Source organism: Cucurbitaria berberidis (assembly GCF_010015615.1).
Source record: "Cucurbitaria berberidis CBS 394.84 unplaced genomic scaffold K460scaffold_3, whole genome shotgun sequence".
In the NCBI taxonomy this organism is placed as follows: domain Eukaryota; kingdom Fungi; phylum Ascomycota; class Dothideomycetes; order Pleosporales; family Cucurbitariaceae; genus Cucurbitaria; species Cucurbitaria berberidis.
This window is the reverse complement of record NW_024468937.1, coordinates 2,778,618-2,800,525: the sequence shown is the minus strand read 5'-3', so window position 1 is coordinate 2,800,525 and position 21,908 is coordinate 2,778,618. Positions and strand designations below refer to the sequence as shown.

The window sequence follows — 21,908 nt, the reverse complement described above, 5'->3', positions numbered from 1 at the left end:
GAGGATATCTCCCTCCCAGTCGACTTTTTGAGCCTTTTGTTTAATTTCCTTACACAACGAGACCTGAGGAGAGTGCGCCTGGTCAATCGCACCTTGCACAAACTCGTCAATTTTCGCATCACCCCCGTCTTTCTCTCACCAAACAGAACCAACATTGATGCCCTCCGCGGTATCGCGTCAAGTGAAACCTTTTGCACCCAGGTCCGTGAGATCAGCTGGGATGATGGTATTGTGGATGGATATGGCGAGCTGAAAGGGATATTGGGTTAAGTGGTGAAGAATATCGACTTGAAGACATCAAATATCATTCACATGAACAAAGAAGCAAGAAGTAAGGAAAATTGCCAAGGTAGCTGAGGCTAGGCCCAAACTATTCTTTACATATGCAGCCAATTCACGAATAACCTACGATAAACTTATCGATGGCTGGGGTAATGCATGTCCACCTCAAGTATGGTCAGTACCCGCATCGGGTTGCTCTCTGAACATGGAAGCAACTGCATTGAGAACGTATGTCTTGTATATTACGCGACAGCCTAGTCAACCTCAGGATCGAGCGAGAAATTTCGGTGCCAACATGTTCATAAGAGAGACGGTTGGAAGAACGGTTTCATTAATAAGGCTATTCAGCTGTGAGCGAATTCTACCTGGTCTTTGTTCAAAAAAGCATGGACGGTATATGTTCCAATACTGATGACGGTGACACTTCTAGGGTTGACCGAAGTACAAGAAACTAAGGCCACCTTGACCGACGCATAGAAGAAACTTTGCGAGATTTTGTTGCGTCATCTTTGATACATTTTAAGCGCTGGTAAAGGAGAATATTTCCAAAGCGCATACACTCTAGTTGAGTTATCGCTGGTTTTGTGAAGGTACTTTAAATGGGGAGATATCCGTGCTTACATTAATTTTCTTAGGATAGGCTGCTTAAGACGATCGTCAACTATAGTTTCAAACCTCATTATCGTTCTCCCATAATACCAACTATCAACCTTCTGATGAGTCTGATGCGATCCATTATTGTATGCTGATAGAGGATTGAGTCGTTCTGAACATCTAGACGCAGCAACAAACTGAGTTCTGGTGCAAGTGTCGGGGATCATGGCGCCCATTTGATCCAGGAAGCGAGGGACATACTTGATTCTCGGGCGTAACCGTTGTAACAAAGAACGTTGGTAAGAAAAATTATCCGGACTTCAATTATGGACCGGAAGCTAACATCGATACCACCCTCTAGGCACCAATCCCGTAAGTGGTCGCTGAAGCTTTCACACACCGTCCATATCCAACTTGATCTTGTAAGACTGCTCGACATATTCCGAGGATAACATACAGTTAATATGGTGGCTGTGGTCAGCCTTGAGAGAAGAATGCAGACTTACTGTTTCCTATTAAAGTACACAACCTTACTCGCAACTGTGTAAATAATCTAGCAATCCTATGATATTTCCCTGGTTTGGCTGATTGAACACGAACGCACAAATGCCAAAATTTTGTTTCAACTAGGACAAGTGTCGAGGAGAATGCTGTGCTCTAGTCGACAGCCTCCTCGTCGTCCGACTCTCTTCCCCACATTCTCCGATATATTCGTCTCATTTCGAGATGTCCTACTTCTAGATGTACCACTTCAGGATGTCCCACTTCAGGATGTCCCACTTCAGGATGCCCTACCTCCAGATAACGCACAGGTGTCTCTTCGTCAATGAAGACTAAGTTTTCGTAGGCACAAGGCCAAGAAAAGTTATACACTTCATCCCCCCAATTCCAGAAGCCGTCAATGCAGAGTACACGAATCTCTTCGGCATTTATGAATCTTGGGAGTAGGTCTTTCTCATATTCACACCACCATTCATTTGTAATCGCGCGACTGAACTTCAGTCGCTTGAAAGAAGATGCAATCGGTATAAAGTAAGCCAGATACGACGTCCCTATGTTTATCAAATCGATGTCCAGGTTCAGCCAGACATATCGGCGATCCATGACGTGCTGATCGTCCACGTCCGAGGATATTTGCTGATATAGTCCGTGATTGCGGGCTTCTCGGCAAGTGTGCAGCGCCGCAGGAATTGTTGATGAAACCATGTGGACGTATGGTTGGTAAGGCTTCCATTCTTTTCTGGCTTTCCTTCTCGCCTTACGCCCTGCACGTGTCGAGGTGGACACTTTGCTCATGGCTTCTTCAAATCTTGAATTACTGATGTAGGACCATTGACTTGGGTGTGACCACCTTGCTTCCTGTGGGTCTTCGGGCGTCGGCTTCACAATGCGGACCTCGACCTCGCGAGGTTCAACGGTCATTTCCCATATTGCTAAGCGAAGTTCCAACGGCAACCTGGGAAATGGATGGAAGGTGGACATGTCATGCAAGGACCGAGTGACTACCGGCTATCCCTGGTGGTCGATATGGTCAGCGCCGACTCTTTTTCGCAAGAAGAAGAAGAAGAAGGTGAGGGGAAAGCTCACCAAATCACTAAACAATGTCTACCTAGTTCGTCGCCAAGTGTTCTGCGGCCCGCCTGAATGAATGGCACGAAGCGACTCGAACACGATGCGAAGCGAAGATTGGTGGGAACAAACCTGTACTACGTGATAGTGTGGACTGAGCGCAAAGATAATGTAAGAACCCATCAAGCGAGGGTAGTGCAGGGGCCATGTGCGGGTGACATACTTGACTAGAGAGGGTAGGATATTAATCTTTCTTCGATCGCTCCAATCGTGCTTTGCTAATTTGCGAAGTAGTCAACGAACACCGACACCGAGGTAGCTACAAATTTGCTCTGCACTTCGTCGATTTGGGTCAACCCCGATAACATTGCGAGATATCACTGATCTGGATAGCAAAGGCCAGCATGATGAACAGGAAGTGATGACTCGTGCACGGCAAAAGGGTACAGCGGGATACATAACGTTCGCCAAGCCGCCAATCTTACCGTGGCGCGTGTTGCACTAGGACTCAAGATCGTAGCTTGACTCACGGATCATGATTTAAAACTCGCATGCGAGCCTGCTGTGGTAGAATCTCTGAAAAGATAATGCGAAACAGCGACCATATGCTGTTCTCATGCAGGATTCTTCTGAGGTACCTGGAGCGGACAGGCTTAGCACTGGAAACCGCGCCGCTCCCCTGCAGGATGTACCCTGTTGATCCAACACAGACGGGCCGGAGCAGCTCCATTTTGGTACACAGTCTAGTACACGAGCAATATATCATAAGCCCTATGGCCGAACAAAGTCTTACCCTTATCCCCTCACCATGTTCCGCGTTCTAGATCCTGGTCTGGAATGGGAAAAGCACAAAGCATGGACTCTTGATACTCTTTCGTACCTGCTGTCCAAATCCCTCGAAAGCAAATTTTGCATTCTTCCCTGGTGCACGCCTGGTTGCTATAAAAAACATTCGATATGAAGCCTTTTCTCGTTTTCTCGCAAGCGGCTCTCATCCGTCTGGTGGCATCCACTAGAACACCTCTCCTTCAATTTGACCCTAATACAACGAAAGACTGCGCCGAGTGGCATAACGTTGCCGATGGAGGCGAGACTTGCGACTACGTACGCAAATTATACGGCAGTAAGCAATACCCAATCCTCAACCTACTTATAAGACAATTCCTAAATCTCAACTCCAACATTCAGTTACACCAGCGGAATTCCATGAATGGAATCCTTTGATTGGTCTCGATTGTACTCCCTGGTACGATTGGCAATCATACTGTATTGTCACCCAGAGAAGACTGGATAGCGTCAAACCCTCGACAACATCATCCTCAGTGACCGTTTCCAGCCCGACTAGCGCGTCGTCTCTGGCTCCTTCTCCAACAGCTTGGGACTCATTGGGTTGTTATGCCCAGGACCCCGCCCGCTCTATCCTTGAGCAGAACATGAACCCCAGTGGAGATGACTCCCTGACCATTCTAGATTGCAAAAGTACGTGCTATCGCGGGGCATACACCTTTGCAGGTGTACAGCAAGGTAACCAGTGCTGGTGCAGCAGCTTTGTGGGTGGTGAATGGGCAAAAAATCAAACCGATTGCAACGTGCCCTGCACTGGGGACAAGAACACCGTCTGCGGTGGGAAAGGAGTCTTCAATATCTTCGAGGCATTGTCAAACAGCATTCCTGCTGTTATCAGCTCTACGCCCAGCTCTGTGGCCAGCTCTACAACCAGATCTGTGACGAGCTCTGCGACCAGCTCTGCAAGTGCTGCGACTGCTGCTCCCACCAGCAATGGTGCAACGCCAAACAGAGCATTGTTCGGAATGGGGTTTCGAACTATCAAATCGTTGTATTTGAGCTGCTTAACATGCATGTGCATTTAATGCTATTCAAATGTTTGCCTATTGGTATGTGGTGGGGAAGTAATCAATTGGAGTACATTCTCATGTGCCACCTTGCCGGCCAACCAAACACTGAACGGTGGATCAATGACAAATGAGCACATTTCTGAGCACTTGACTAGCAAGACATACAAAGTTGCCGGATTGCCATCCTGCTCAGAACTGTTGATGAGATGCAAAAGCCTGATTCCCACGTCTGGCCCGAGGATCGTGTTCGCGGTTATTTTCTTGAGTAGCCTCATTAGATCTTGCTGGCACATGCATCGCCGAAGCCGTTCAGGGCCTAGCTACCAGTCAGTCCTGCTGTAACTTTTCGGCGCGCCGCAAGAGAGTCGTTGACAAGCTGTACAAAGAAGGCAGGTCGCTAGCATATGCCCCAAGCCGCGCTTAGAGCAATATACAAGAGATCGTAGAGACGTATACGATATCATTTTACGCGGAATGCCGCCCTAAGAGGATTTTTTCAAAGCGCCTATGCCCTACCACCAATACCTCTCTGTGATTAATTTCAAGTTTTCCGCTGAAAAGTCTCTTACACCCCTCTCCTCGACTCTTATCCTAGTCCGAAGCGTCTTCTCCGTCTCGCCCGTCTTGAGGTTCACACCCTCATGCTCATACTGCTCCCTCTTCACCAGGCACCCTTCAATGGCCCACTTCGGCACCGCCTCTTCAAACTTGACACCTTTCTCGCTCTCCATCATCTCTAATAGCTCAGTCGTCCTCTTCCCATGCATCTGTTTTGTCGTATACAACGTCCTCGCAAATCCACTAACCGAGTTCCGCACAGCATCATTCCGACACCTCCAGAGCAGGCAATTGAGCGCTTCTTCCACCGACGGCACAGCAAAAAACCTTGCATCAAAATGTGCAGTACCAAGCTTCTCATATGCACTAGCTTTGACCTTAGGTTCCGGCTGTCTCTCTAGATATTCCGCGAGATACTTGTTGAACCCCACGGAACAGTAACTAGCCGCCAAGCTCGACAGCTTTTGCACTCGCTCATTGAAGCTCTGCACACCGTCTGGGAACACTAGCGTGATCTCGTCTGACTGCGTGTACGCCACTGTCGCTTGCGGGAAGAAGCTCAAGAGGTCCGAGCATGTGGATATCATGGCATCGTGTATGCGCTGATCGAACGGTCGGCAGAAATGCGCCGTGAAGCGCGAGAAGCCATGGCCATCTAAGCGAAGAATAATCGGAGAATCGAGAGGGAGGGTATAGTCGAAAGACGCCTCGTACTTTTTCATGCGATCAGCCAGACCTACTGGTTTGTCGTGTTGTTTTATATCCTCCGGGTTGTGATTAGTAGCCAACTCCATTTTAGAAAATTGGATAGCTCGAAGATGGATGTGGAAGAAAGAGCTTTGTTGTATTACTGTTCAAGTGAGGGCGGGCTTCAAGGGATGTTCATTACACTAGGCCGGCGACTGACTCATCGTCCCCCTCACGTGTTTCACCCTCAGCTCAGATACGGTTCACTATTTAGTACGGTTGAAAGGGCATTTAGAATATGTACAGCCTAGTAACCCACTTATTCCGCATATAGAGGCTTAATTTCCGTAGGATGATTCTTTCCGCAAGAATCGAAATGAAATAAGGAGACACTTCTATATTATTTACGTTACTATACACACTCCATGTGGTACTATATGCTGCCCAAAGTCGATTATCATCATTCTCCCGCATCCCATTCTTATCACCCCTTTCTCCGTGTACTCGTCCGACTTCTGACCTCACTCTGCTTGACCTCCAAGTGCGTCCCATTCACGCGCTTCTCCAGCTTCACCGTGTCCGCGTCTGTGTTGAAGTAATTTTCAGTGTCTTTCTCGATAGCTGCAGGAGTTGAAACATGTGTACCCTCAACTAGGACCTTTTCGTCTTCGGGGACGAGTAAAGGTTCCTTGCCCTCGGGACTTTTCGTACCGAAAGGTGGATCAAATCGCTTGCGCAGCGTTTCGATCATCTTGCCGAACCAATACCAATTGAGGCCGTTGAGGGTGAGGTTCGATGCCAAGTATATGCCTGCGAGCCATAGCGGGACTGTTTGGCCTTCGGCGAATTGCAGGATGTCATGTTTAAAGCCTGCATTGCCGACGACGGTGCTGTTGTTTAGCTTTCCATACACAGGGTCCGAGAGCGTAACTGCGCCAGCGGTGTAGGCGCGGTATACGTCACGGAAGACGTGGACGGACTGATATGTTCCCCAAACGATACGGCAGGAGAAGAAGGTGAAGAGCAGGACGATGCCGTTGACGAGCTGTAGGGTTGTACCGGTCATGTTGAGCTTATCGCAGAACCAGTGGATATTGAGAAAAGGTGAGGAGAGCTCGTAGAGGATGAAGGTGGAGGCGTAATAGTTGACAAAGGGTCGCTATGGTTGCGGTCAGTATTTTATCCCTCCTGCCAGCACACATTTGAAGGTCGAGGGGCACTTACAAAACCCAGCGAGAACACGCAAAGCGCCGAGATAGCATGGAGCAGCATCCCAATCCCAAAGATATGCACATGCCGCACTGTAATGACCAAGTCCCACAGGAAGTAGCCTCCAGCAAACGCCTGGATCAACCCCGAGGCGCCCGTATAGCCATGCACTCGTTCCTTTATATCCATCTCATTCCGCTCACGGTCGCACCATATGACCCAAAACGCAAGACTGCATACCAGCACGCTCTGCACAAACGAGACAACATGGACGTCCCAGTTCAGCTTGGTGCGCGCGTTGAACGAGGGGTACATCCGCGGGAAGAGGAAGCGTGACAAGGCGGGGGAGACTAAGCGGTTGGTTACATGATAGAGGGTGAAAGCCACCATGACCTCGTGGAAGTGCAGTGGTAGTGTCTTGAGCGCGAGGAAGTCGGCAACGGGTTGCACGTAGGGCAGCAGGCCATCTGGCCGCGGGAGTGGGAACGGGTCGTGCATTGCTGTGTGGTGTGTGTGTGTGGTAACGAGGGGTGCGGTGAGTGCGGAGGTGTGATGTCAAGGCCCGTCGTCGGCCGTTCAAGTCGCACACGAGCAGGAAAGACAATTACAGTAAGAGAAGAAAGCAACGACGGCGACGACGACGGGAAGAAGGGCGCTTTATGAGGTCAACGCCGCGACAGCACAATGATGCATGTCCTCGAGGTTGCCTAACAAAGGTGCGCATGCGGGAGTCGGACAACAAGGCCCACAAATGGTCCAGCTTCACGCCGAGCGCCGCTTAGTAGTGAGCTAAACCTATCCTTGCTGCGCCCGAGGCACACGACATCGTTGAGGTGGCCGTAGACTGGTGTCATGCAAGATCATTTCTACAGCCACGGGACCACGTCATTCTGTGGGTGTTCGACATGTCAGGTAAATGCACCGCCACAGTAGGTAGCGCGTAACGCTGTAACTATATTGACTATATCTCTGCGACACAGCTTCCTCGACCGCCAAAGCAAGCCCGCATATTACCCGCTGACAATAAACCGAGAGAGGGCCGCCCTGGTTCCTTTAGGACAGTCCGCATAAATCGAGTCTGATGTCGCTGACTGCATTATGTCCGCATCGTCTCCCCATAACCCCGCTACAACCACGACCCAGACAACAAAGTGGGTATCACAAACAAGAAACAACAGGCGCACGAGTGTCTGTCAAAATACGTCAACTTTGACGTTGTGATCAAACCAGCAGTCCTGGCACATGTCGTCCCTCAGCTTCTCAGCATACGCTTCCAGGAACCACGCTGCTACGTAGGAAGTGCGCTCGATCCTATCGAGAAGGGAGTAGAAGTCTTGCAAGGTTTGGTAGCTCATGATGCGCTTGTTGCTATGATGGGAGGAAGCGGACGGCTCTGACGCGCGGTCAGCTGACACCGTGTCGTCGATCAACTCAACTTCAGCATTCTTCAGAAGCGTGACATTGTCCTTCAGCTGTGGAGACTTCTGTTCTTCCGGAAGCGATTCATATGAGCTTGGCACAACGTTTGAACCCTCGTGCTCGCCGAGCATCTTCTCGAGATCTAGCTGCATGCCGATCCACAAGGCCCATGAAGTTTCAGTAACATTTTCAGTCATGAATATGAATCTCAGAGCAAGTTTCGCCTCATGCTCGTTCTGATATGGGTAGAAGATGTTGGCCCGACTATTCTTTCCACCTTTCACGTGTTCTGCGTCTTCAACAAAGGGGAGAAGAACGCCGAGCTCGTAGTTGAATTTCCAGTTCAGCTCCTCATTGATATCCTTCTCGTGTGTTGAAACTAAGCCTTCTTCCCACGTCAGGCGTTCGGCAACTAAGAAGACTTTGCGCATATGTGCCGTCGCTTTCCGCTCCCTTCGACACACAGGACAAACAAAGGGAAGTGATGGCTGAACATCTTCGCGATGGTGAAGATGATGCCAGGAATTATACGGCATGAGGCCGAGGGGATATGGCACCCAGTGAAAGTCCTGACATAATTTGCTGTCGGGATGTGGCTGATGAAGTATACTAGGTTTGTGTGTTGCGGGTTCGGCGATGCTTATCGGACTGTGTATCGATCTTGTATGTGACAGTTCTGGTACTACTCTTTGGACTAGTTTCTGAGAGACCAAGGACGATTGAGAAGCTCTCGATGGAGTGTTCTCTATTGCTACTTTTGATGCGCTTGGCGGAAGTGACTGAATGCTTGGACGTGAAGACGATGCGAGTGCGCGAGCTGGTGTACTAAGAAGCGGAGGCCCAACATGACTTTCGCAGTTGGCTGCTAGTCTGTGTCTAGGCACTGGAGGCGTCACTTCGGTGTCGATTGTCCTGGACACTTTTGATACTATTGGATCTTTCCAAATAAGTTGCGCCGGCCGCTTACGATTGGTGGTCATGGTAGCCTGGTAGAAGCTTTAGAAGGACTCATGTGGAGTGAAGGGGACGGAGAGAATGGTGATGAGATGGGTGCGTTTCAGAGCAAGGGGAGTAAGAGTACTGCATCAGTAATGGACGGCTGCTCAAGTCGGAGAGTGAGTGGATTGCGGGGTGACGCGACCTCGGGACGCGATAGGGATTAACAGGGATCAGGGATCGAGCATCTTGGCAAGTGAAGCTCCAAAACTGCTGAACCGCTATTGTGCTTGAATCATTCGATCACCCCTCTTCATATGGCACGACAATGAGAGCTATGCGAAGGTCTCTAACAGGCCGTCCTATATGCCAACCACAACACCTATTCTCCAATCGAACCACCCTCCCTATATCATGCTCCGCACGCCGTCCCTACACAAGACCCGCATTCGCACCGAAGCCACAGATCGACATTAAGCATATCCGACAGAACCCAGGACTATACGAACAGAACTGCATAGATCGCAATTATGCTGCACATAGCAAATCTTCATGGCGGATTATCGAGCTTCACGAGCAATGGCTTGCGCTCCAGCAGAGCAGCCGTCAACTTCGGGAACGCAACAACCGTTACAGGGCGCACCTATCCAGAACTGCTTCGCTCATGAAGGACGATACGGAAGGGAAAAAAGCTGTCCCAGTTAGGGAGGGAATGATCAGCGATGCGAAAGCATTGAAGATAGAATTGAGCGCTATCGACGCCCAGGAAACACAACTGCAGGAGGAGATAGAAGGGCTGGCGCAGGACCTACCAAACTTGAGTAGCACGTTTACTCCAGTTGGCACTGAGCCAGAGGTAGTCGGCTCCATCAACGAGCACCTTGCGGACACTAAAGTTGCCCAAGGGCGGTATTCACATGTAGACATAGGGCAAGAACTGGGGATTTTAGACTTTTCAGGCTCAGCACAGACTTCGGGATGGGGATGGTACTTCCTTGTGGGCGATGGTGCGATGCTGGAACAGGCGCTAGTACAATACGCATTAAGTGCCACCAGAAGAAGAGGATGGAAAGCAGTCGCCCCTCCTTCAATGGTGTACTCGCATATCGGATCAGCATGCGGCTTTCAGCCGAGAGATCAGAACGGCGAACAACAAGTTTATGCGATCGAGCAGTCGGAGAAGGACAAGGCAAAGCCCCAGTTGGCCCTTACTGGAACGGCGGAAATACCGCTGGCTGGCATGAAGGCAAACCAAACGCTAGATTCTTCGGAACTACCATTGAAGACAGTTGGCGTGAGTCGTTGTTACCGCGCTGAAGCCGGAGCACGAGGGGCCAATACACGGGGCTTGTACCGAGTACATGAGTTTACCAAGGTCGAGATGTTTGCTTGGACATTGCCAGACAGCGGCGGGGAAGACCATTTCACTAGCCCGACGGCTTCAAGTTCAGAAGCTATCTTTGAGGAGATGCTATCAATACAGAAGGAGATCCTCGAAGCCCTTGGTCTCCGTTGCCGCATCCTTGAGATGCCCACGACGGACCTCGGTGCCAGTGCTACAAGGAAGATAGATATCGAGGCCTTCTTCCCATCCCGACAGCTGAAGGACGAAGGATGGGGTGAAGTGACGTCGACGTCCATGTGTACAGACTACCAAAGTCGACGACTGCTAACCCGCATGACTTCGAAGGCGGGTAAACCCATGTTCCCGTATACCTCGAACGGCACTGCCCTCGCAGTACCTCGAGTGTTGGCGGCAATTTTGGAGAACCATTGGAATGAAGAAGAGCGTACTGTAACCATACCGGAAGTGCTGCGGCCTTTCATGGGCGGGCAAGAGAAGATCCAAGCACAGCACTAGGCGTCCTTAGGGTGATATTCTCGCACTCAAGGCTATAGAACGCATCGCTGGGAATGCTGTACGATTATGTAGATATATATTACCGGTCTCGCGTGGTTGGGTGTCAAGGCGATTCTTGGGCCCACACCAAGCTCAAGACTGCGGCAACGGGTGGCCCACAATTCTCAACATCAGCTCGCTGCCCTGCATTTGCAGACTCGCTTTCTTCCAATCCCCTGTTTCCACTGCCGTATCCCAGCTGGTCGCGTACGAGGCTGATCCCGCGCCTGGCCCGGTTAGCTGCGGCGATTGGAGCACAGTCCTCCTTTACCTGGGATGCATCTCGCCATGCATGGGACCAACTGCATGTGGATAGACGGCCATGTGAGCAATCGCCACAGCCACTGCTCTCTGCGGCTGCAGGTCGCTTGAAACCCTCCTCGCTGAAGTCCAAGACTCGAGTACGTCGCGCTCTTTGTCTCTTCTGGTCCGTCTACCGCATGGTCGCATCCCAGGTGGGGTGAATCGCGGTCTACTCTCACTTGCGGACTGAAGCCTTGGAGCATCACAACACTCGATCACCTGCTGCTACTACTGCACTGGAGCTGCGCCTTTCCACCCGAACAACGCAACCCGCAGCAAAGTTGCTTCGACGCACCCAACCTCCCCACCGTCGGGGTGCAACCACACTCCAGCCCTCTCCAGGGTGTCGCAGCGTTCCCTAGCGCTGTTCGGAGGATAACGGCGCCTTTTGGTCGACTCGGATCGCAACAACACAAGAGCTGGGAAAGCCAAAGTCGCGGCGCATGGTTTCCTACCCAGATTCTGCGAGTGTCGAGCGCTCACTCCCAATACGGCGCCCACCCTCAGTCTCGTCGCATTCCTCACGCACCTCGACCGTGCGAAGACATCGCCAGCACCGCTCGCACTTTGGAGGAACTGCGCTGCAAACGCAGAATGAGTTTCCCGTCTTTACGCACACGGGCGACGTCGAGATTGTAATAAGCAATGGCCGCAAGGAGCAGCGCTATCTCTTACACAAGCTCATCCTTACGCAATGTTCGGGCTTCTTCGAGGCTGGCACAAGTGACGAGTGGGCGAACGCAGGTGACGTGAGCTCCTCAGGGCCGCCCACCAACGGTACGGCGCTGGCGAGGATCCCCTCAGGTCCGCGGCAAGAAAAGTTGACGTGGAGGTATGAGTTGGATTGGGGAAACAACGAGGATGATCTGCCCATGCTTGTTCAGAAGGTGCGCTCAACTCCTCTACCAGCAAGTGCCATCTTATGCTCACATTCCTGTAGAAGACTCAGCCTACAATGTTCGGCGGCGATGCACCGCCTGCACAACCGCCTCCCGCGCGCAACAAGCCTGCGGCACCGCAGTCGGGCTTCTTTCGGAGCATGGCCAACTTCTCCACCTTGCACGTCCCAGCTACAGCTCCTGAAAACGACCCCGATGACGAAACATTTCGAGACTACGACAATCTCTTCCGAATCTTCTACAACTACCCGCCTGCTCTAGACGCAGTGAATATCGCAAACGCGTATGTTGAATGCAAGTCGCTCCTGCTACTCGCGGATATGTACGATGCACTAGGAGTCATTGGTCCGCGCGTAGACCACCATCTGCTACGGTTCCAGGGCAGACTTTGGAAACAAATAGCCAAATACCCGCCCAGCTACCTCAAGCTCGGGTACATGGCGCGGAGTAAAGCTATCTTTGCTGAAGCCATGGTGCACGTAGTCGGACAATGGCCACAAGGGATCAACCAGCTACGCGGTCAGATCGCAGAGCCAGTCATTGAGCTGATAGAAGACAAGGTCGATGAGGTGGACGAGCTGAAAGCGAAAATAGAAGTCAAGCTCTTCCGACTATCGCTAACCACAAGTCGCGGTGAGCGCGTCAGTCCGTCGAATAACTGGTTAGATTGGATGGCCGTCTCTCTCTTCAGACAATGGCTCGCAGAGAACACCACACCCCCTCCCGCACCGATCCTCAAATCTCCACGACCGCCAGGATCTCGCAATGGCGAGTCTGCGCCATTACCTCCGCCTCCAGCCTTCAACACGGGTCGTATCTTCAGATTACTCGGCCAGGGTGGTTCGAGCTACCTCAGCCACGACGAGTGCAAACGGTTCTTACGATTGAACCCAGACCACTATAATCGGGACAACTTGAAGCGCTTCGAGAGGCGGATCGATGAGATTAAGAACAAGGCGAAAGATGCTGTGAAGCCGCTTATGCGCAACTTTTTGGAGCTCGACCTGAGAGAAGGTGGGCTGCCGTATCTGACGTGTACGAGGATCGATCAGCAAGATTTCCCTTGGGACGAATAACCTGTTTGTGAACTTTATAGTCGAATGTTGAGAAAGAGGCGGAAGTTCAAGCACGTGCGCTGTCCTTTGATTTGATTTTGATCTCAGTCTGGTTAGTAAGGTTGGGTTTAGCAGGCGCATTTAGGAAGAAGCGGTCTCTTCACCGCGGGATGGAATTTCGGCGCCTGATACCCTTGGATGTTTGGATTTACTTGCGCTCTTTGTCATTGTTTATTTCGCGCATTTGCTGTTCTTGTCAACTGGGCAATTTAACGAGAGATGAGCTGAAGTGAGGATAGTAATGTTCCGACGTGGAGAGCGTGAGTGCGCTGGTCGTGCTTCTTCTCCATTATATGGTAGTTGAATGATAATGATGAGCATCATAGCATTTACAGAGTTCCCCAGTCCACCTACTCAACCTAACCTACCATGTTCACCTAATCCGACTTGTGGTTTGGAAAATTGTTTCAATATGTATATGTATATATGTATTGCCCTACCAGCACATTGGGGGTGGCAGGTATCATCATCAACACAATATATACTTGCCCAGTCCAGCCCGAAAAGATGTCTGCCATGCACGCCCGAAGAATTCATGTCCCTAGAACCAATATCCACCAGAGCGCTCGCTTATGCTATTTATCGCCTATTTAATTCATCAACAGCCCTTTCTCCTTGGCCTTCTTATTCAAACTCCAAGCTATCCCGAACACACTTCCGCACTCGCTTCTTGAACTCCGGTGTATTATCGCGCCACAGGGACGCCGCTTCGACGTTCGCCGGAGACTCGTCGTTGGGGCTGGAGAGCATCGATATTACGGAGAGGAGGATAGTTTCGGGGGTTTGGACGGGCGACCAGCGTTCGGCTGCGGATTCGTAGCCGTACTTGTCTTCTTCTGGGGGGTGGAGGATCGAGATGCAGACCTCACCGTTCTGGTAGACTGTGTTCCACGGATTAAAAATGATTGTGCTGGGGACTGGACGTGTTCAGTGCTCACTGTTAGGGTGGAAGATGGGCGTCTCAAAGCGCATTTTTGGCGGAAGGAGGGGGTATTCGCTCGGGAAGGTCAGCCGTGCTCGGAAGAATCCTCCTGTGCGGTCTTGTCAGTCATGTCCAAGAACTGAGGTTTTTCACTGGGAATGTGTATGTACCTCCATAGAACTTGGTGTCGTCGTCAATCATCAGCATCACTTCCCACTCGAAGACGTTGCTGTCTACTAGGCCACAGCTTATCCCCGATATGCTTTTGTCGTTTTGCATTTGCTTAAGTTGGCGTGATAGTAACCCCGCCGCAGCAGAAGATGACGCCATCCTGTCCCTCCAAAGGTATATATATATATTCACGCGGGGCGTTCGCAATCGGGCTGAGGATCGTATGTGTAGGTTGAACGGTGGTTGATGCAAAGTAGGATGGGTGGGTGGAAGGTGGGGCGTGGAGATTCAAGTGTGTAAGAGCTAGGATGCGAGAGTTCGCGTTTGTCTTCGGGACAAAGGCTCAAGTCGTAGAGAGAAGGCGGTTGTTGCTCAGGCGCGTTTCCGTCAGAGGGGAGAGCGAACGGCGGGATGGCGGGGTAATATAGTAGATTGCAGGCAAACGATAAAGAGATCTTTCACGGTAGATGTCTAGTGTCCAGGGAGCGATGTATTAGTAGCTGTAAGCGGGCAAATTTGCAGTGAATACAGGGCGGTGTGGAAGTGTAAGAGTATGAACAAGCAAGCATCTGAGGTCATGAGCGAGCTCCAATCGATGAGCTGCATGTGGCGGGTGTGCCGCCAAGCTTAAACCACTCTACAGGGATCACATCTGGAAGCTCAGCCTTCCTCTTTCTCTCCTTTGCATCACGACTATCTGAAAGACGGATTGGGCTCCGTCACGCGCGAGTTGAGTGTGTATTTGGCCTTTCGGGGCTGAACGGAACGTTGGCATAATGTGGTTGACCTCGGCTTGAAACTTCAATACGCCCTAGAACGCCTTCGTGTGCTAAACCGGTGCAGTGGCCGGAGTAACTTCCTCATCTACTCAAACATCCACTCGAAATCGCAGTGAATCTAGTGCGCAGGCCTCCCTGAAGCAACCCAAATGCCATCTCGTATCGTCCAAACATGATCCAGAACGCCAACGTGTCATTCGTAGAGCAGTGATGCCATGCTCCCTGGAAACCCGCATCTAGGGTATCGTATGTTGCAACATAACTAAAGAAAAGAAAGGAGACAGTGGGGGCTAAAGTAGAACCCAGTGTGAGTACCAGGACGAATCAACCGAAGACTCTCAAAAAGCCCCATAAACCGGCACCACAGAGCACAGGTATGGTCAAGTTGTCGTCCCAGCCGAAGATATCGATCGCTTCACTGGAACTAGCCACGATGCCTGCCGCTAACGACATGATGCTCAAGGCCCAGTAGCCCGTGATAGAAGCCTGGGTAACTGACAAACCAAGTAATTCCCGAGCCTGTGCGGGAAGTGCCAGGACACCTTGGAACGCGAAGTTGTGTTCGCCGTGGTTGTAATCCGAGTATAGAGGACCTAACCAACCCCACCACACAGCCGCTGTAATGATACCAGTGACGCACGCAGCGATGGAACCCGCAAGACTCTTCCCCTTTCTCACTCTAGGGGTAAGATGTCCCCAAAGCCTGCCGAAGGTGGAGGCCGCAGTATCGCACCAGCTTAGAAGTAGGATGCTCATGACAGCTATGTCCTTGGGGCAGAAGCGCATAACGATCCATGCGCCCAAGAGATAAGATATGACGCCATTGTACCCATCGACCTCGGACTCCCGCATTAACGCGCCCAGGCAGCGGATGTAGAAGCGATTTACTTGCCAGTAGCGGTGTCGGATAACGTCTGTCAACGCGACTGGAATGAGCATTGCAAATAGGACGTTGTGAATCTGGGACGTTTGCGTGCCGGTGCAGTAAAGGAAGAGTGTGAGGAAGCCAATGGAAACGTGGAGGATCTTGCGGGGAATTTCATGGCGATGGATCTACACATGAGTTAGGCAATTATTGTCGAGGATGCACACGATATACACGTACAAATGACCGCCACTTCTGGTGGATTGGAATCAGGCCTAGCGGACTCGGACTCCTGCTCATCTCCCTCCAGTAATTCTTGTTTGCGGCCGCTGGGGACAGATGTCCGTTGACCGTGCCATTTGGTAGTGCGAGATTCTTCTTCAGGCTTCCGTTGACTTGTTTCCGCGTAGTCAGACCACTCATTCTCCTCCTGCCAACCCCTGCTCCAAGAATAGGGCTCCGACTCCTAGCTCTCGCCCTCTTCTCAGGATCTGAGCCTGACGAGTCTTCGTCAATTGACGGGGGTGACGTGACGCGCTGCTTGTTCTTGCGCGTCGACGAGCGCGTCACAGGCCCGAAATATCCATCTTTCCCACTACCTGCTTCCGAGGGTGTCGGCGAGGGCGATATTACGCGCGGTGTTTGCGGTACCTGGTATTGTCTGGAGGACTCCATGGCGTCACGCCAGCAGGTTGGAAAGTATGGGAGCGGAGGGGCGCGGATGACGCCGGATAGTGTAGAGGATGCGCGCGCACAAAGTAGACCAACTTGTGCTAGCAAAGACTGCCGATACGAGAATTGCGAATACGTGTCGTGAGGCTGAGTGCGCGTGTAGTAGGCGTCCTGTGCAACGGTGCTTAATGTGGCTTCAACATTGATGTCAGCATCAGGTGTTATGAGACAGACTTTAGAAGCCGCAGATTCGTCCGGACGCCACGCATCGTCTGGAGGGAGCGAGGATGCCACAGTGCGTGCAGGCGACGGCGGCCAGGATTATGTACGTGGGCGAAAGGAGGCCTCTTGCGGAGGGTGGCGGCTATATAATCTTGTTGCTTATTAGGGTGGAAATTTGGTTACAGGGCTACAATCTTGTCTCGTGAATGCGCCGATCAACAGGGTAGCTGCAAATCCGCTTGGCGATGAGATCAGATTTACATGTGAAGACGAGACTGAATGGTTGCCTGCTGGATAAATGAGCCGTTGATGTTTATCCAAAACGTTGCCAAAAAGCAAGCTCTTGTCGAGGCCCCCAAGATTAGCACGGATGACGCTGTACTGACGCTACACGTGTGGTTGGTTGCGCCTTCCAGTGAATCGGAACAGAAGTGGCGGTGCGGAAGTGGCGGTGCACGTCCCCAATTTTTCTATCCGAGCAAAAGTTCGACCGGCTCGTGTACGAACCTCAAACCCGTGCCTGAAGACAGCCCAGGTCAAACATCCTCAAAATGGCACCTCAAGCGAAGATTGACCGTTCGTTTGGTGCTCTGACGCCTGCACTGTCCGAATGGATTCTCGAAGCCGTGAATGCCATGGGCTTTGTCAAGACCACGCCTGTGCAGCATGCTGCTATCCCAATGTTCATGAAGAACTCGGATGTTGTCGTTGAGGCCGTCACTGGGAGTGGAAAGACTCTTGCGTAAGCTTACATTCTCGAAAGCCTAGTTGAGCTTCTCTGACATAAAAATCAGGTTCTTGATACCCATCGTTGAACGTCTACTTCGACTTGATGCGCCTATGAAGAAGCATCACGTGGGTGCAATCATTATATCGCCCACAAGGGAGCTCGCAACGCAAATCCATACGGTCCTCTGTTCCCTGCTCAAGTTCCATGCCGCTTCGGCAGCCATGCTGGAGCCAGAAGATGAAGACACGGACATGGAAGACGCAGATGCACCACCTAGGCCAACCTTCCCCTCTGGAACTCTCAAAGTCGTACCTCAACTTCTCCTAGGTGGATCAGTCACACCTGCCCAGGACCTCAGCAGGTTTCTCAAGACATCAGTCAATGTGCTCATTGGTACGCCAGGCAGACTTTTGGAGTTGCTTTCCTCGCCGCATGTCCACTGTTCGCAGTCGTCCTTCGATGCGCTAGTACTCGACGAAGCGGACCGCCTCTTAGATCTCGGTTTCAAAGATGATCTTCAACGGATCCTATCTCGTTTGCCAAAGCAACGACGAACCGGTTTATTCAGCGCAAGTGTAAGCGAGGCCGTAGATCAGCTCATTCGCGTTGGCCTCAGGAACCCAGTCCGTATTGCAGTCAAAGTCAAAACAAGAGCCGCACCCAACGGGATGACAGGAGAAGCGGGCGTGATGGAGGACAAGCGGACACCGGCCAGTCTGCAGATGTCATATCTCGTCCTGCCAGCGTCACATAAGCTGCCCGCTATCAAGAAGGTTCTCTCATCATTACAGCCGCAGCCACAGAAGTCGATCCTCTACCTTGCGACCTGCTTCTCTGTCGACTATTTTCAGCATGTCTTACCGGAAGTACTCAAAGGATATACGATTGTGCCGCTGCACGGAAAACATCCGGATAAAGTTCGACGCAGGAATTTCATTAAATTTGTCGAGAGCGTAACGCCCTCCATTCTTCTCACCACTGATGTCGCTGCTCGAGGGCTTGATATTCCTTCAGTAGACCTGGTTTTACAACTCGACGCCCCGAGCGATCCGAAGACATTCATACACCGCTGCGGCCGCGCTGGACGAGCTGGCCGCAAAGGCCTGGCAATCACATTTCTAACCCCAGGCCGAGAAGAAGACTATGTTGAGTTTCTCCGCGTTAGACAGACGCCCATATCGCCTTTGACATCTCTCGACATCACAGTCAGGCCCGAGGATGCCCAAGCAATTAGCGAGAAGATAAGGAAAGGAGTCAGAGCAGATAGAGCACTTTTCGACAAGGCGCAACGTGGTTTTGTGTCATGGGTCCGCGCATACAGCAAGCACAACGCCAGCTCCATCTTCCGTGTCACAGACCTTGATTGGGCGGAGTTAGGCCACGCTTGGGGGCTTCTCAAGTTACCCAGCATGCCTGAGCTTAAGAAATGGGAAGGTGACCGAAGCCTTGGCGTCACTATGGACTTCAACACCTTCGCGTACAAAGACAAGGCGCGAGAGCAGCAGCGACTAGTAGAGCAAGCTGAATATGAGGCGACTAAGACGGGGACGAAGAAGAGATATGTTACCGAGAACAAGAAGGAGTCAGCTTGGACACAGCAAAAGGATCAGAAAGCTACCAAGGAACTAAGAAGAGAAAAGAAGGCGGCAAAACGTGAACACGACCGCGTAGAAAAGTTGACAGACGAGGAGAGAAAGGAAGAAGAGAGGCTAAATGGTATGATCGGGGAAATGCGAAAGAAGGTGGCAGAAAAAGAAGCGCAAGAGGCTGCAGATGAATTCGAAGGATTTAGCGACTAAAGTTCAGGCATTCGACACGAATTATATTTCAGAATGTTCTCTGTGGGGATTGGTTCCTCCGCCGCGTGTAAGATATCGACTTGTCCGGCTTAAGGCAAGAGGCATGCAAAGTAATATACCCTACCACCACCATAGCGTATAATAGCTCCGCTTTTCTACTATCAGGCCATAGCCTTGCATACATCATTCCCTCACAGCGCCTTTCTGTACTTCGCCAAATAGGAGGCTTTAGTATGTTCGCGCCGCACCCATCTGCGCATCTCCCTTGACCTCCCCGCGCTCCCGCATAACCTCCTCCACCATGTCCCGCATCTGGACCAGCCCGTGGAGCTTACCATCATGCTCCTTCAGCTTAGAAGCTGCATCATACTCAGCCTTCTCCAGAACCCTCTTCGCCTCTTCAAACTTGGCTTTCGCCTTCTGAATGCGTCCTGCGTTGTCTAGGATCATCGTCTCGCGGATCTGACTACTCTCTAAGACTTCCTTGTGGAAATGATCGAGATCTGCGGAGACGAGTCAATCTGGGTGTAAATAGGGGAAAGGAGAGTGCGAGGCTTACATGTTGCGCGCTTGTCTGGTGTGGAAAGTCGGAGCTCGGCTTTGATCCAAGATGCTGGAAATAAATTAGCTGGATGCTGGGAGGTGGTTGGGATGCTTTGAGTAGGTACATGTGTCTTCTAGGTTTGCCATACTAGCATTAGCGGTAGGATTATATGGTTGAGCCATAGTGTTGTTTGTGTTCGGTGAAGAGTTGAGGTTGGGTTCAGCTAAACGTTCTTGTGAGCTGCTATGAGCTAACGCTTGGTCACAGATTATTTATACGTGAAAGGATGGCCCTGTTGGGTGGAAGGTGGCAGTGAAAGTCACGCGCGGGGACACTGAGGAGTTGGCATGCCAACACAGTCGGTCTTACACTTTATGCTCTGTAGCCTAAGCTGAACTTTTCAAATTGGTCTTCCTAACTGACACAGAAAAGATTCGGTTCCAGACTCTATTTACCAATAGGTGGGATCATCTTCAAATCCGCAAACTCGCCCAATACTTCCTTGATAGCATCATTTGAGTCAACAAACCCATGCCAACCCATCTTTCTCGCCTTGTTCATCGTAAGGTCTAATGGGGAGCCCATCAAGCCGCCATCTGTGAACCCGAATATCCTATCAATGTCCATGTCTTGCAGTTTACCACCTGTCAGGTCGTATTTCGAATTAAGCTCTTCCCATGCTCTTTGCACCTTTGCTTGCTTTGCCCAGTCTACCAACCTGAAGCGAAATCGGTAAGTTGCAGGTGGCCCGAAGCCTCGTGGAGGTGGATCGTACTTTGACGCTACACTGGTGTATACATTTGAGTCCATACTGGGTTGCTCGTACCCTACACCATACCACGCCGCAAACTTAGGCCAGAAGTTACCCCATGTGAACGTTGTCCCGTCCATTGTGTTGAACTTCTCATTCTTTGCTCCGTCGTTTAGCACTGCCCATTCCTCCATGTACCCATTCATCTTACTACTACTCATACATCTGTTTGTCTCCCAAGCCTTTAAATCGCATGGGAACTCCAACTTCTCACCCAAATGTTTCTGTACGCTTGCATAACAACCGAGTGGAAATACAAGGTTCATAGCTGCCTCTGGAACAGCACCGAGGATGCTGGCAGGCATACAGACATTCCAATCGATCGTGTGCTTGTTGCAGAAGGACCAGAGGAAGTCTTCTTGGGGGTAGTAGAAGTTCGGCTCTAGTACAACACGGGGTGCGGACTCTTCTTGCGGGATGGCGGAGGGGCCAAGATGGACACCATAATTCTTCGCTCCCGTCTGCAACATGATCCGCTTCGGTTTGATATCTGACAAAGGCAGAGCCTCACAGAAGTTCTGGAGAAGCGAAACTATACTCGTCAACTCTCTCGATGTATTGACGCAATCAAATGTCAAGATGAAGAGGTGCAATTTAAATCTACATACCATTTACCCTGCACATTTCCTCGGCATCACTCCACAGCCCTCCTCCAACCTTCGGCTTGACTTGCACATAGCTGTAGAAGAACACATATTCCGCTTTGACGTTCTTCTCTCTCAAAACGTCTGCGATCTCCACTGGACTTTTCAGAAAGTCTAAAGCAATATGTTCAGCATTCTTTGGTAGGCCACCTGGCATTGTAGGTGGTCGTCTCGACAAACAGTATATCTTTTTCCAGCGCTCTGGATCCTGTGCTAATACACGTAGCATGTAGTTACCGGATATACCATTCGCACCCGTAATTATTGCCGTGAGACCTTTCAGTGAGGATGGATACACAGGGAGGCCATGATAGATGCCTTTAGTCTGAACAATCTGTTGGTTCGACATGTCTGAGGACGTAGAAAACTCTGTGGCTTATTGTAAAATGAAGATAAGTATCAGAAAAGTGAAATTACAGAAC

The 21,908-nt window shown here is 50.9% G+C and overlaps 12 protein-coding genes across 12 annotated transcripts; 4 read left to right on the top strand and 8 right to left on the bottom strand.

Moving 5' to 3' along the window:
• Positions 1-1,493: 1,493 nt before the first annotated feature.
• Positions 1,494-2,351, bottom strand: K460DRAFT_366366 (uncharacterized protein). The gene has a single exon (XM_040933359.1). The coding sequence runs from the start codon at positions 2,296-2,298 to the stop codon at positions 1,534-1,536; it is 765 nt and encodes a 254-aa protein (XP_040788055.1). The 5' UTR covers positions 2,299-2,351; the 3' UTR covers positions 1,494-1,533.
• Positions 2,352-3,402: 1,051 nt separating this feature from the next.
• Positions 3,403-4,316, top strand: K460DRAFT_337753 (uncharacterized protein; the record flags this gene model as incomplete). Its single annotated transcript, XM_040931021.1, has 2 exons — positions 3,403-3,568; positions 3,634-4,316. The coding sequence occupies 2 exons, from the start codon at positions 3,403-3,405 to the stop codon at positions 4,314-4,316; spliced, it is 849 nt and encodes a 282-aa protein (XP_040788054.1).
• A 497-nt stretch (positions 4,317-4,813) lies between these two features.
• K460DRAFT_283147 (uncharacterized protein) lies at positions 4,814-5,653 on the bottom strand (the record flags this gene model as incomplete). The annotated part of the gene is made up of 1 exon (XM_040928633.1): positions 4,814-5,653. The coding sequence occupies one exon, from the start codon at positions 5,651-5,653 to the stop codon at positions 4,814-4,816; it is 840 nt and encodes a 279-aa protein (XP_040788053.1).
• Positions 5,654-5,754: 101 nt separating this feature from the next.
• Positions 5,755-7,295, bottom strand: K460DRAFT_416746 (DUF887-domain-containing protein). Its single transcript, XM_040937830.1, has 2 exons — positions 6,771-7,295; positions 5,755-6,705 (listed from the first exon to the last, which is right to left on the bottom strand). The coding sequence occupies exons 1-2, from the start codon at positions 7,251-7,253 to the stop codon at positions 6,031-6,033; spliced, it is 1,158 nt and encodes a 385-aa protein (XP_040788052.1). The 5' UTR covers positions 7,254-7,295; the 3' UTR covers positions 5,755-6,030.
• Positions 7,296-7,662: 367 nt separating this feature from the next.
• Positions 7,663-9,295, bottom strand: K460DRAFT_366363 (uncharacterized protein). Its single transcript, XM_040933358.1, has one exon. The coding sequence runs from the start codon at positions 9,152-9,154 to the stop codon at positions 7,949-7,951; it is 1,206 nt and encodes a 401-aa protein (XP_040788051.1). The 5' UTR covers positions 9,155-9,295; the 3' UTR covers positions 7,663-7,948.
• Positions 9,296-9,398: 103 nt separating this feature from the next.
• Positions 9,399-11,158, top strand: K460DRAFT_366362 (seryl-tRNA synthetase). The gene has a single exon (XM_040933357.1). It carries the CDS (start codon positions 9,439-9,441, stop codon positions 10,969-10,971), a length of 1,533 nt encoding a protein of 510 aa, XP_040788050.1. The 5' UTR covers positions 9,399-9,438; the 3' UTR covers positions 10,972-11,158.
• A 598-nt stretch (positions 11,159-11,756) lies between these two features.
• Positions 11,757-13,288, top strand: K460DRAFT_405744 (uncharacterized protein; the record flags this gene model as incomplete). Its single annotated transcript, XM_040936883.1, has 2 exons — positions 11,757-12,200; positions 12,254-13,288. The coding sequence occupies 2 exons, from the start codon at positions 11,757-11,759 to the stop codon at positions 13,286-13,288; spliced, it is 1,479 nt and encodes a 492-aa protein (XP_040788049.1).
• Positions 13,289-13,716: 428 nt separating this feature from the next.
• On the bottom strand, positions 13,717-14,979 carry K460DRAFT_366360 (ubiquitin-conjugating enzyme E2 15). The gene is made up of 3 exons (XM_040933356.1): positions 14,420-14,979; positions 14,266-14,358; positions 13,717-14,208 (listed from the first exon to the last, which is right to left on the bottom strand). Exons 1-3 carry the CDS (start codon positions 14,577-14,579, stop codon positions 13,952-13,954), a joined length of 510 nt encoding a protein of 169 aa, XP_040788048.1. The 5' UTR covers positions 14,580-14,979; the 3' UTR covers positions 13,717-13,951.
• Positions 14,980-15,523: 544 nt separating this feature from the next.
• On the bottom strand, positions 15,524-16,739 carry K460DRAFT_405742 (uncharacterized protein; the record flags this gene model as incomplete). Its single annotated transcript, XM_040936882.1, has 2 exons — positions 15,524-16,252; positions 16,305-16,739. The coding sequence occupies 2 exons, from the start codon at positions 16,737-16,739 to the stop codon at positions 15,524-15,526; spliced, it is 1,164 nt and encodes a 387-aa protein (XP_040788047.1).
• A 770-nt stretch (positions 16,740-17,509) lies between these two features.
• K460DRAFT_286314 (ATP-dependent rRNA helicase spb4) lies at positions 17,510-19,487 on the top strand (the record flags this gene model as incomplete). Its single annotated transcript, XM_040928875.1, has 2 exons — positions 17,510-17,700; positions 17,753-19,487. 2 exons carry the CDS (start codon positions 17,510-17,512, stop codon positions 19,485-19,487), a joined length of 1,926 nt encoding a protein of 641 aa, XP_040788046.1.
• A 228-nt stretch (positions 19,488-19,715) lies between these two features.
• K460DRAFT_355300 (uncharacterized protein) lies at positions 19,716-20,213 on the bottom strand (the record flags this gene model as incomplete). Its single annotated transcript, XM_040931869.1, has 3 exons — positions 19,716-19,990; positions 20,047-20,100; positions 20,156-20,213. The coding sequence occupies 3 exons, from the start codon at positions 20,211-20,213 to the stop codon at positions 19,716-19,718; spliced, it is 387 nt and encodes a 128-aa protein (XP_040788045.1).
• A 265-nt stretch (positions 20,214-20,478) lies between these two features.
• Positions 20,479-21,835, bottom strand: K460DRAFT_284732 (NAD dependent epimerase/dehydratase family protein-like protein; the record flags this gene model as incomplete). Its single annotated transcript, XM_040928764.1, has 2 exons — positions 20,479-21,374; positions 21,451-21,835. 2 exons carry the CDS (start codon positions 21,833-21,835, stop codon positions 20,479-20,481), a joined length of 1,281 nt encoding a protein of 426 aa, XP_040788044.1.
• Positions 21,836-21,908: the final 73 nt, after the last annotated feature.